The following is a 13,071-nucleotide window of genomic DNA, read 5'->3' as shown; positions in this document are numbered from 1 at the left end:
CCTGCTGATAGGGGCTGTATGGCATGACCCCCACCAGTGGCCCAGTGCTGCTGGCTCTAAGGCACATCCCTGCACTCAGATCCTGCTCTCCGGAGTCCTCATCTCTAGCCACAATGGTGCCAGGAATGTTCCCTAAGCGAGACCAGCCGGTAAGGGTCCTCTCGGCCCCGGATTTCTACTACTCCTCCCCTGTCTTCTGTGACTCATATGGCTCCACCCTGGATTCCTGGAGCTGGCTCTGTACCCGAAGCACCTAGACTGGGCTTCCCCAGCCACGTTCCTCAGTATATCCCAACTAGACACCAGCTCTACTTTCACCCATGTGCTCTGTGGCCTTGGTGAGCTGATCCACCTGAGCCTCAGCTTCCTCATTTGGAGTAAACTTGAAATTCCTTATTTGACCACTTATTTATTTATTTATTTTTTACTTTATTTACATTTAATCACACGTCTTTACAATATACATGTCTTTTTCCAACACAAATACCATGTATATCATTCAAGACAAAGATATTACTATATACATTATCATCAGCAAATAGCTTCTCAGTTTTTGTCAGTTAAGCACAGTTTTACCAGTTTTTTCCTTCCCCTTACCCCTCCCTCCCTTCCATACTAAAGTCCCCACCAACACACACACAGATTTTATTGATTCACAAAAGATCTTAAACTAAAAGTATAGACAAAACTAGAATCTAGTGACGAGTGCAGTGTAATTTTCTTCTGAAACATTTTTTTTCTCTGTTCATTCCCCTTTACTAAAGGGAGATATAAAACTAACTTATTTGTGAAAAAAAAATTAGGTTGATTTCAATTTGGTCTGTTATTTTCTCAAAGCCCCAGAAGAAGTCAATTTCTTTTCTTTTCTTCTTTTTTTTTTTTGGACAGCCACCTGAGGGTTGGCAGGTTTATTGGGCAGCAGTGGGAATCAGTGGTTGGACTTGGCCACGCGCAAAAAATATGCAACGCTTCATGAATTTGCATGTCCTCCTTGCACAGGGGCCATGCCAATCTTCTCTGTATTGTTCCAATTTTAGTATATGTGCTGCCAAAGCGAGCACAGAAGAAGTCAATTTCTGATGCAAGGCAACAGATACTATTGTAGTATTGAACTTATGCAAATAACCATTCTGCCACAAAATAAGAATGCTCACAAATATTTTCCAATTGCAAAGGGAAAGGAGAAAACTTCATGTTTCAATTAAAAACAAATTTTTTTAACAAAAAACTGCTAAACCTATCAATAATTCAAAAGAAAACAAAAGTCTTTAAATCCAGAAGACAAAGCATAGAAGACAATCAGTAATGTTTTAGACAAAAGTCATAGAATTCTATTTCACCAGTTCAGTCTTGTACAATCTCTCTTTTGTTAAATTTGCAGTGTTACTGTAGTCTGACTTTTCCGTTAACATTCAACATTATTATTGGTATTTTAGAACTTGTCCCTACCGTTAAACTGACCTTTTTCCTGGTCATTTTTTGTTCTCTTATTTGTCTGTCTGCAGTTTTCCTGGTATAGTACTTCCTTCAAAACTTCTTGGTGTTGATAAATTCTTTCAGGTTTTGTTTATCTGAGAATGTTTTGGGCTCTTCTTCTCATATGAAGGATAATCTTTTTTTTTTAAAAAATAATTATTTATTTAATTGTATTTATTCATTCATTTATTTTAATTTGACCAGAGAGAGACAGAAACAGAGAGAAAAAGAGAGAGAGAGAGAGAGAGAGAGAGAGAGAGAAAGTGAGAAAGCAAGCCACCAGGTCTGGGATTCAAACCATGGCTGGCCATATGAGAATCTCCAACATCTTAACCACCACACCACCTGCTGACCCTCCCATATGAAGGATAATCTTGCCAGATATAGTATTCTTGGTTTAAGTTGTCTTTCGCTTAACACTTTGGATATATTTTTCCATTCTTCCCTTGCTTGTATTGTTTCTGATGAGAGGTTTGATGTTAGCCTGATAGGCTATCATCCTTTGAAAGTAACTTGATGTTTTTCTCTAGCCAATTTTAGTATTTTCTCTCTGTCTGTGGCTTTGGTCAATCTGGCTATGATGTGCCTTGGAGAAGATCTTCTTGGGTTGATTCTGTGTGGAGTCCTTTGTATTTCTTGAGTCTAGATCTTTGAATGCCTCTCTAGGTTTGGAAAGTTTACTTCCAGGATTTCATAAAATAGATTATCAATGGCCTGATTAGTTTCCTCACCTTCTGGGATACTGATTATCCAGATGTTTGGGCATCTAATGGTATCTAGTATTACTCATATATTATTCTCATTTTGGGGAATTATATTCTCAGTCCTTTTGGTGAATATTTCTACATCAGAGGTTCTGTCTTCCACATCTGAGATTCAACCTTCTGTGTGATCTAATCTGCTTTTAATACTTTCAAGGGAGGTTTTGATTTACTGTATTATAGCCTTCATTTCTAAGTTCTTCAGTTCTGTTTTATTCTTTTTTATGATGTGTATTTCCTCTTTCAGATCCTAAAAGAACTTCCTTACCTCCTAGAACTCATTGTCTCTTTTCTCCTGCATTTTCTGGAGTTCATTGTCTCTCTTCTCTCGCATCTCTGTTAGCTTTGTCACTATGAATATCCTAAATTCTTTATCTAACATTTCCACAAGTTCCACTGTACTGTCTATGGATGAGGAAGGGCTGTTCTTCCCCTTGGGGGAGAGATATTTTCTTGATTTCCCATATTTCTTGTGCCTTTGTGGTGGTTTCTGGTCATCTGATGTATTGTACGTTATTTTCTACCTTCTTGAAGTTAATTCTCAATGTTTGTGGTGTGCAGAAGGAGATGACCTACAGTATTTCTGCAGTTCTGTTTCCCTGATTCTCATCAAGCAACCTGCACTTTTGTCAATTGAATTGAATATTACAAAGTCCTCACAGTTTCAAGGGAATAGGTGCATCTGGGCTGAGCTGCGAGGTTCCAACTAAGAATTCGTAAGTGTGTGGGAGATAAGCCACGCTCACTATAGCTCCATTTTTCTCCCAGCTGCTCACTTTGCAGACTCTCTTTTCTGATTTTTAGTCATTCGGTGGTACGTTCACATTTAGCTAAGTCGTTAGAGATTTCTGCCAATGTAAGTGCATATGCTTCACTTTACTGCGAGGTACTCCTGTGCCTATTTCTCCTCTACTGCTGTGTTTTGCAATGCGGTATCCACAGAAAGGAATTTCAATTTAGATGTATAAAGATGAGTTTTTCCCTTTCTGTACCTGTTCAGTGGGTCTAAAAGTATTCAGATGTTTCTCTACTGTACACCTAGACCTGCCTGGACATTCAATGTGTGGAAGGTGAGAAGCAAGGTGAGAAAGCCAGGTTAAAAAAAAAAAAAAAAAAAGACAAAACAAAACAACAAAAAGGGGGGGGGAATTTTTAAGAAAAAGGCCAAAAAAATTGAGAACCACGAGGTGTGCTAGCACATCACATGAAAGGGGCAGGGACTTTCTGGTTAAAGGGGCAGGGCGAAGCCCACTTCAGATGCACATGGATTCTGAAATTAGCAAGAGAAAGGAGAGGTCAGAGACAAAAGATAGTACCTACAGATATATATATATATGAGAAAAATTTCAAGAGAAACAGAGAGGGAGAGAGAGAAAGAAAGAAGACAGAGAACACCCTACCTGACTTTTTACTGGGTATTGGGCAGGAAGGAGAGGTTTAAGGCAGAGGTTTTCCTGTTAAATGTGCAGGACTAGGCCTACTTCAGATGCACATGGATTCTGGCTTTTCACTGGGTATTGGGCCGGAAGGATTCCTGGTCGCTTCTTTAATCAGTGTTTGTTGAGTACTGATCATGGACCAGCCCTACTGCCCCATCACCTACTTCCCAGGCTATGATGAGAATCAAAGGAGTGGAGAAAGAAGGGAGCTCAGGGCAGAATGCCCTGCGTATAGTATGCCACTGTTACCTTCTCGTTGTGAGTTAACTCCTAGGTCCAGGTAATAACCTGAGGGGTTGTTTTTGAGATAGGATATGCCTGGCACTTCCAAATTTCAGGGAGGGCTCCCTCCTGCGAAGTGGCGAGAAGGGGTGGAGGTGATGCCATGACTGTTGTCCTCTTGGCCTACTGCAGGAAATGGAACCTCTCATCTTGGAGTCAGGGGGCCTATTTCTGAAAAAGTTGTCTGAGTCTAATGAAGATATTGACCGTCTCTTTGTAAAGGTGGAAAACAGCATCGACCTTGAGGACTACAGCAGCCAAGTAGGTTCCTTTCCTGGCTGGGCCTGATCCCCTAGGCCTTGCTCTGTCCCTCCCTCCAAGCCTGACCCAGTATCTCCGCATAGGCCCTGTTGGAGCTGTGGGATAAGGCGGTTGAGATATTCCAGCTCCAGAAGCAGGAGATTAAGGAGCTGGATGAAACACTGTCCTCGCTGGAATTCTCCAGAGCTGATAAAGTGAGTTGGTTGCTGGGCTCCTTGGTGATTGTCACTTGCCATGTTTATCAAGCATTCTCTGCTTCCACTTAGGTTGCCAGGAAATGAGAATCACTCACTATGGCACCTTCTTGTTTCTAGCTAAAAAGTGTGTTGAAGAAATATGTGGAAATTATAGAGAAAACGTCCTACCTCATGCAGCCCGATGTGCACAGGCTGATCAATAGAGAAGCCATGGTGAGTGGTTTTCCCATGTGGGTATCAGCCCACGGGGCCTGGTGTCTCAGGAATGGTGGGCTTCTCAGCTGTAACCTTTCCAGTAGCTCAGGTGGGCCATTTAGGTTGGGAATCAGACTCTTTGCAGCTGTAAGCATTCAACAGAAATCTTTAAAGTATGTTTCATACTCCCCCCCCCACCCCCCGCCTTGAACCAGGCACACCTAACACAGCGCCATTGTTTTCAGCACTGATGATTCTACTGAGCACCTTCTAGGTCGTGTCCAAGCTTTTATGATGTCTCATGAGATGTCTCATCATGTGATTTTGCTCATGATGTCTCCAAAGTCAGATGAGGTGCCACTCAAACATGGCTCCTAGAATTCCATCTACAGCTAGGTCTAGGTGAGCCACCAAGGGCTTCCAGCCAGGGAGCTGAGGAGGCAGGAGGAAGCTGGGTGCAGTGGCAAACCTGCCTTCAGAATGGCACAGGACAGGACAGGGAAGGTCCTCACCATCCTGATCTGTACTATTTCCTCCTGAAAGCTGTTAAGCCTGACCTCTCTGCTGCACAAAAGGACTTCTGTGTGGCTGTGGAGAGCAGCCAATTTAAAAATGTGTGATTAAAACATGTGGCCTGTAGACATATGCAGAAATGCATGTGACTGTTTTTAGCCTGATACTGGGCAGTATCAGGATATTGGGTATTAATAGCAATAGGAAGACAACCATTGACAGCAGGCAGATACTGCTTTCGTATGTAGATGCTTCTCAACAACCCTGCTAGAGTAGCTTACGTAAGCGCATTTCTGCACGTGTCTACAGGCCATGTGTTTTAATCACATGTTTTTACATTGGCTGCTCTCCACATGTGGCTGCTCAGGGGCACATTTTGCTTGCATGGATTTCCTGGTCCTCTATAAGGAGTTGAGCTTGCCAACTAATGGGCCTGGCAGCACAGCGGGCAGAAAAGAGTATAGTATCCAGAATCACAGATGGGTCAGGCCCAGGTCTGTGCCTTGGCATCCTGAACAAAGCACAGGTGGGAATGAGCACATGTCAGGACGCTCCTGACATGACGTAGGCCCTGGACCCGAAAAATCCTAAATATTAAGACATTTTAGAGGTTTTTGCCTTAAGGTGCAGGTGCTCACTGGAGACAAAGAAAGGAAAGACAGATACAGTGAGAGGGAAAGTGAGAAATCACCTCCTAGGGGGACCAGCAGTTAGCGTAATGGCTATGTCACTGGACTCCCATGTAGTTGACTGCGGTTCGAGTCCTGGACCCGGTGGCTTAAACTCACGCTGGGCACGTGTGCGTGCATGCCCAAGATCCCGAGAGGAGAATGGAGGAGAAGGGATTGCTGCACGACCAACCCCCCTGGGGGGTGATTTCTCACTTTTTGTCTCTCTGTCTCTCTGTCTTTCTGGTGAGCGCACGCACACTACAGCGAAAACCTCTCTGAAAAAAAAAAAGAAAGAAAGAAATCACTCATTAGGGAGTATGGCCATGCTGCAATCTTTTCTCCTTTATTCTCCTTCTCCTCCTGGGATCTTGGGCACACATGCATACGCACCCAGCATGAGTTTGAAGCCACTGGGTCTGGGACTTGAACTGTAGTCATTCATGTAGGAGTCTAGTGACATACCTGCTACACCATCTGCTGGTCCCAATCTTAAGACATTTTATCTGTTTAGGAGAGTCATAGTTTTCAGTGTCTGGGTTGTGTTCACTGTTCCCATTCCTATGTTTATTTCGCTCCATCTAACTAGCACTTACTACATCTCTATGTGCATTTATCTCAGTTGATTTCCCAAATTCCCTGTGCTGTATATTACATTATTCCTGCATTATGGCTTTGGCTCTGGAGGAGGAGGAAATACTTGCCAATGCCCCCCCCCCTGCTCCCCCAGCTAGGAAGTACAGCTGACATCCAACTACAGGCTCTACTGAAAAGTGTTAGCGCTTAGCGTAGCAAGTTCTCACCCCTGCCCAGGACACGCAGCCTAAGAGCTCTAAGGAGTGTGTGAAGACACTTGGGGGTGTCTGGGGGAATGGATAATACTACTCTCATTTAAGAGCAAGGGTGCTAAAGGATGTCTTCACTTCCATGCCAAGGGTTCTCTTGTGAGAAGCACTGGGAGACTGCGGCAGGATGCCCTCTGCGGGCCTCATGTGGTTACTGGATCTCATAGCAGTCACATGTGGCTAGTCCTTGGTGACATGAGTACTCTAATTTAGGAAGATTTGAAGAAAACTGTAAGCATGTCATAGTCCACTGCAGTATTTAACTCTGTTCATTTTCTTTAGCAAGTGATCCAATGGGGCTTTAGAATTGGGTAGAAGCCAATGTGGCCAGGGCCCATCGTTAAGCCTTCAAGGAAGACCTTTGTTCTTGTCCATGGCTGTTCAGCTCCAGGCAGTTTCCTCAAGTGCCCACCACCTCACTCAACTCCCACCACCCCTCTCTGAGCCTCCTTCTGACGCAAGAGATCCTTGCCTTGTCTACAGCCCTGCCCACCTGTGATCATAGATCATGAACCATGCCCTGCTGGGTAACCGGAGGGCCATCGCCCAGCTGTTCGTCAACCTGATGGAGGCTACCATGCAGCAGGAACTCGACTGCCGCCACCGCTGGCAGGTCCTGGTGGATGCCTGGAAAGCTTTGAAGCAGGAGGCCTTGCTGCAGAGTTTCAGGTCAGCTGCTGCCCCCCGTCCACAGTTTCACCCAGCCTACCAGGGGCCGCCCAGGCTAGGGGGGTCATGTTCCTCCTTTTCTGTTATTCCTTAAACATATTGTTGTATTTTGTAGACTTTCTTCTTTCTGTTTTTAAAGTTAGAAATAGCTAAAGATATGGAGAAGAAGTTAAAAGTGAAACATGAATCGCTTCCCACAGTGAGCACAGCTAATGTTTTGGCCCCTTTTATCCCAGGTTTTTTAAACCCACATGGCATATGTAGTTTTGTACCCTAGTTTCTCCACAAACACTATCTCCTAAGCTTCTCTGAGCTCAGTACAAATTGTTGGAAAACATTTGGCAGGTCATCTGTATAATTTTCACTCTATTTTACTCATAACCCAGTGGATACTGTCCATCAGGAGGATGGACACCTCTCCGGCAGATACTCCTACTTTCTAGGAGCCTTCCTAGGAGTTTCCCCAGGGGAGGGAGAAGAGAGGGCCCACTCCATGCTTCCTCTACCAAGTGGCACCCGTGGGGGATGAAGGAAGATCGTACCGATACCTGGCTATCCATGTAACCTTGACCAAGCCCTCGCACATGCGAGCCTGTGTCTTCCTATGCAAAACAGGCACCCTTATGAACCTGTGAGAGGGCTTCAGTGATGATCCAGCATGGTACTGAATGGAAAGTGCCTGTCTGGGCCTGGGAAGCCATTAGAAATGTCGGAAAACGACGACAGTGATTGCAATAGCCGACATCTACTGGGCATTTCCCATGACTCGGGCGTGGTGTTAAGGGCTTGCTTGCATCATCATCCTGAGCCCTCACAAGTACCAGAGAGGAAGGTGCTATCTAGCCCCATGTTGCAGAAGAGGAAACGGAGGCTCAGCGCAGGGGAGGGACTTGCCCAGGGTCGTAGAGCAGGCAGGTCCTCCACCTGATCTGAGCCTGCTGGTCCCATGCTGTGCATGCCAGAGCCTTACTAGCAGTCCTTCCTTCTGTTCTTCCTTCTCTTCCTCCCTCCCCTTCTCTCTCCTTCCTTTTCTATGAGTCTGGGAAGGGAGGCAGGGGTTGGGCATGGAGGAGCTGGTGTAAGGGAAGGGGTGCTGGGGCGCTGAGTATTCTCACCATGGATCTCCTCCCCTCTCAAACCCGCCCTGCCCCTCCTCTCCTCTCCCTGGTATCTGTCTCTGGCCACCCAGTGAGTTCATGACCAGTGAGAATGTCCAGTCTCCTCCGGCTGTGAAGGAGGAGGTGGAGGCCATGCTGAAGACCCAGAATATCCTGCAGCAAAAGCGGCTGGACCATCTCTATGCCATCTGGTATGGGGGAAGGGGTCGCTTGGAGGAGCACTTTGAGGGGTACTGGGGGAGAGGGCATGGACCTCACCCTTTCCCCAGAGGCACCCTTCAGACCAGGTCATCCTTGCTCTCTGGCTCTTGGGCTTGTGCCCAGTTGCGACCTGGAATATTCTAGTCTCACTGTCAAGAAAGAACCAGAGCCATTTGCTGCAGAAAGAGATGTCATGTGGCTGTGTAAAAGAGCATGGAAGAAAGCAAGAGCTGGTGAGGGATAAGGGGTGGGACCAAGCACGCAGGGCCAGGGGGCCAGGCAAAGAAGGCCTTTGGACCTTTTCCTGAGGGCAGTTGGGAGCAGAGTGGCTCCATCAGCTTGGCCATTGGGAAGCCTGGGTTGGAAGGGTCTGACACTGGAGGCCTGGAGGTCGATGAAGAGGCTGCTGTCATGAGACAGGGGAGAGGCTGTGGAAGCTTCCTCAGATGTGGGTCCACCCAGCTCCGATCCCATCATGAGATGGTTGGGTGCAGTGCCCACTGAGGTGGTGGGATGCCCAATGCCCAGGGAGTCTGTGGTGTCCAACCTCAGAGGCAGGACAGAGCCTCACAGCACTACTGGAGGCCTGGAGGTCGTGGAAGAGGCTGCTGTCATGAGACAGGGGAGAGGCTGTGGAAGCTTCCTCAGATGTGGGTCCACCCAGCTCCGATCCCATCATGAGATGGTTGGGTGCAGTGCCCACTGAGGTGGTGGGATGCCCAATGCCCAGGGAGTCTGTGGTGTCCAACCTCAGAGGCAGGACAGAGCCTCACAGCACTGCAAGATGGAGGTACTGTATGTGCTGGGAGGGTGCTCCCCCTCTTGCTGAGCACCTGGTCGGTCCCTCCCACCCTGGTAACCTGAGACCCAGGTTCTCCTCACCTCCTACCCCAGATCCTAAGTTCTTCTGGAGATAAAGCACTGAGGATCGCACATGGCCTGAGCTAGGTCTTCCCAAGGCAGGCACCTCCTGCTCCGTGTGCAGCATGTTTTATCCAAGTGTAAAATTTACAGGGTGGATGCAAATCTCAGGGCAAGAAGATTTGTGTTGTTTCCTATAAATTATTTCAAATTCTGAGCTCTTGCTCTTTAAGCTGGGAAAAACTCGGTCTTTCTTGGGCTTCCATTCCTTAAGCCAAGTTCAGGAGTCCCATGCAATGCCAGGGTTGGTGCTGGGATGTCTGGTCCTTGGTGACAGGTCCACGCAGTGTCACTAGGCTCCTGCTGCCTCTAGGAAGTTGGTGCAGGAATCTCGAGGAGGCTCGGAGCCTGAGTCTTCACACTCAGGTGTCCCTTTTCCCTCCATGGCCCTGTATCTTGCAGCAGCTCACATGGTGGTACTTGAAAGCAGAATCCAAGCTGCCACTGACAGGAACCTGCCAGTCCTGCTCTGTCTGCACTTCCTTCTTCCCCCTTTTTATTGGAGCGAGGGAGACACTTGGTCCCTCCTCTCCAGGGCTCTGCCCACTCCCCCAAACACCTTTCCATCACCAATGCAATAGGCTGTCTTAAGAGCACTCCTTTTGTTTGTTTCTTTGTTTCATTCATGATGGAGAGTAAGTGCATGCATGGGAGAGAGAGAGAGAGAGAGAGCGAGCGAGCGAGCCAGGGAGAGGAGTGGGGTCTCATCACACATGACCCTTTTTTTTCCCAGCCCTCCAGTGCACTAGAATCTTGGGCACACGTGTGCTGCTCATGCATGCTACACGTCTTCAAGCTGACCCAGGGATCTGAACCCCCAGTCAGCCATGTGGCTTCCAGTACTGCAGTTCCATTTGCTGTCTGAACAGTTTGCTGCCAGTGTCACCACGCTGGGCAATAAGCCACTAAGATTACTAGGCTGCTTTTTCTCTGCCCTGTCATTCCCCTCACAGCTATAAATGTGGGGTAGGCTGCCTGTCTGAATGGAGAAAAGAGGCAGGGCAAACACAGAACAAGGCATTCAGAGTTGCTTCTGGCCACAGCTGGGAAACACCGAGCAATGGCTGGAGCTAGACGACCTGTCGACCTGCTGGAGGAAGGCGGGGGCACCTCTGCCAGTCAGAGGCAGAATGGGCACCAGCAGAACTCAGCAGCTCCTTCACAGTGGAAGAACGTAGAGGGGTGAAGTGTGGACCTCTCTGGTGTCCACGAGTGGGTGCTGGAAACACAGGCTCGAGCTCACAAGCCTAAAGGTAAAGCTGGGAAGCCTTGGTCATAGAATTCCAGTGAACATCAGCAGGGAAGGCCTCGGTTTGGGGCTGGTTTGTGCAAGGAGCCTTGGGAGTGCCCAGAAAGCACCCTGTGAGTAACCTTCTCTGGCTCCCTGACCTGGTAGGCAGCCTGGGCCTTCTGACCCAGCCTTAGGAGCTGTCCCAGGGAACTGTCCCATAGGGCAGGTGGGGAGCCCTTCACCCTTTCCAAGTCAGCCACCACAGGCCCTTCCTATGGAAACTCCAGGGCCCCAGAAACCTGGCGAGGATCCTCACTGCTGCTCACACACCTGCCCTGATGGGAACATGTGGTGGTGAGAGGTGGGGGAGTCTAGGTAAGATTCCCCAGGGGCTTGAAATAGAGTTACTTAGGCTCAGTTTAGGTGGCACAGTCCATAGTATACTGGATTGCAGTGCTAGAAACTGTGGCTGAGCTTGGGTTCAGATCCCCATGTCGGCCTGAAAAACACACTGGGCATGTGGTGCCCAAGATCCTGAGGAGCTAAAGAGCTAGGGAAATGGGTTCTTCTTTTTTCTCTGTCTCTCTCTCTCTCTTTTGCATGCATATAAACATCTGAAAGAAAGAGAGAAGGAAGAAAGAAAGAGGGAGAGGAAGAAAAGAAAAGAGGGAGGGAAGGATGGAAGGAGGAAAGAAAGAAGGAAAGGAATGATCTAAGGTGCTGGGAGCCCAGCACTTTAACCACCATGCCACCTGCTGGCCCCTGTGTATGTAATTTAACAATAAGTTTTCAAACATAAAATTGATATTTTGAAGTCATGTTAGATCTACAGAGAAGTAACAAAGATGGCACACAGAATTTTTAACTCTTAACTCAGTTTCCCCTAATGTTACCAGCTCACATTGCCCCTGGATATTTGTCAAAACTAAGAAATTAATTTTGATGCATTCCTAGTAGCTGAACACCAGACTTCATTCAACCAGATTTCAATAGTTTTTCCACTGATGTCCTTTTTCTGTTCCAGGAAACCCCATTACATTTAGTGTAATGCTTAGAGTTGAAGTTACGCTGTCTATACACAGACCTACCTTTCGTTTTTACTGTTCCATCCTAAGTAGGGTGACCAGAGTCAGTATGCTCAAGACCATCCTTGATTATATGGCCTGTCTTGGTGCAGTCATTAATAGTATTCCCTTTTGCAATAAAAAATGTCCTGGTTTAGACAATAAATCACAGGTCTTCCTAGACATATGTGTCTTCAACATCATTAAATATCGCCCAAAACTTAGTGGCTTAAACCAAAACTCCTTTCTAGTTTTCCATAGTTCCACAGACCACCTGGGTGGTTCCTGTGGTCTGAGATGACTGGGCCAAGGCTGGATGGTCCAGGATGGCCTCACTCCCATTTTTGGACCCTCAGTTGGGTTGGCTGGGGACTCTCTACACAAGCTCTCTTAACCTCCAGGAAACCCACCCAGGCTCCTATATATGATGAGTGGAGGAAAACGTCCTCCCAGGAAGCCTACACGTAGCCTTTCTCAAAGGTTCATGGGTCATGTCTGCTAATGTTCCATTGGCCAGTTACATAGCCACACCCAGATTCCAGGTATGGCAAAATAGGCTCCACCTCCTAATGAGAGGAGCTAGTGAAACACCATTTTTCAATCTGCCACATTGTTTTTAATGACTTCAGAGAGGATTCACTGTACTTTATTTAGGCAGTTTCTTGTTGTTAGATATGACGTTTTAAAAATTATCATTGTGTGTATTTATGGTACTATTTATAAATACATATAGTACCACTGAGTGAACATTTTAATGCATAAACTTCATGTGCATCTAATAGTGTTACTGCAGGTTAGGGTCCTAGAAGTAGGCTTCCTTGGTCAAGTGATGTGAAGTTTTACCTTTTCCCACTGGGAAAATTCAGTTATTTTCTAAGTAACAATATTAAATGAGCTTTTAATATTAATATTAATATTAAACAAGCTTTGTATGAGGTATGTTTTTGGCATCAGGACATCCCCAGCAGGTCCCTCTGTTTCTTCAGTATTTAAATCGACAGTAACTCTGGAGCTCTGTTCTTTGAAGATGCCACACCCGTTCTGGTAAGTAGACATTTCTTTGTGTGTGGCTTACTTGCTGTATATTCCTTCCACAGTGACCTCCTGCCCCCCAATTACAACAAAGATCAGCTGATGGAATGGCATACTTTTCTCAACTCCTTGAACAAGCAACTCGGTGAGTAACGTTTGCAAGACCCACTCAGATCTCTCCGGAACTCTGTTCAGCAG

The 13,071-nt window shown here is 46.6% G+C and overlaps 1 protein-coding gene and 1 non-coding gene across 4 annotated transcripts in view; one reads left to right on the top strand and one right to left on the bottom strand.

Annotated features, from left to right (window-relative positions):
* CCDC180 (coiled-coil domain containing 180) overlaps positions 1 to 13,071 on the top strand; it is a 64,263-nt gene that overhangs the window by 4,039 nt on the left and 47,153 nt on the right. For all 3 annotated transcript variants that reach the window (XM_006143720.3, XM_014586005.2, XM_006143719.3), the window contains exons 4-9: positions 4,091 to 4,219; positions 4,303 to 4,413; positions 4,534 to 4,629; positions 7,143 to 7,306; positions 8,496 to 8,615; positions 12,939 to 13,018. In XM_006143720.3, the coding sequence (XP_006143782.1) occupies positions 4,091 to 4,219; positions 4,303 to 4,413; positions 4,534 to 4,629; positions 7,143 to 7,306; positions 8,496 to 8,615; positions 12,939 to 13,018 (700 nt within the window). The remainder of the gene's footprint in view (positions 1 to 4,090; positions 4,220 to 4,302; positions 4,414 to 4,533; positions 4,630 to 7,142; positions 7,307 to 8,495; positions 8,616 to 12,938; positions 13,019 to 13,071) is intronic.
* LOC114006962 (U6 spliceosomal RNA) lies at positions 955 to 1,061 on the bottom strand. The gene has a single exon (XR_003548613.1). It is a non-coding gene; the product is annotated as a U6 spliceosomal RNA (small nuclear RNA).

This window comes from Tupaia chinensis, unplaced genomic scaffold (assembly GCF_000334495.1).
Source record: "Tupaia chinensis unplaced genomic scaffold, TupChi_1.0 Scaffold000104_1, whole genome shotgun sequence".
Lineage (NCBI taxonomy): Eukaryota > Metazoa > Chordata > Mammalia > Scandentia > Tupaiidae > Tupaia > Tupaia belangeri.
The sequence above is the reverse complement of the archived record's forward strand: the minus strand, read 5'-3'. Positions and strand labels throughout refer to the sequence as shown.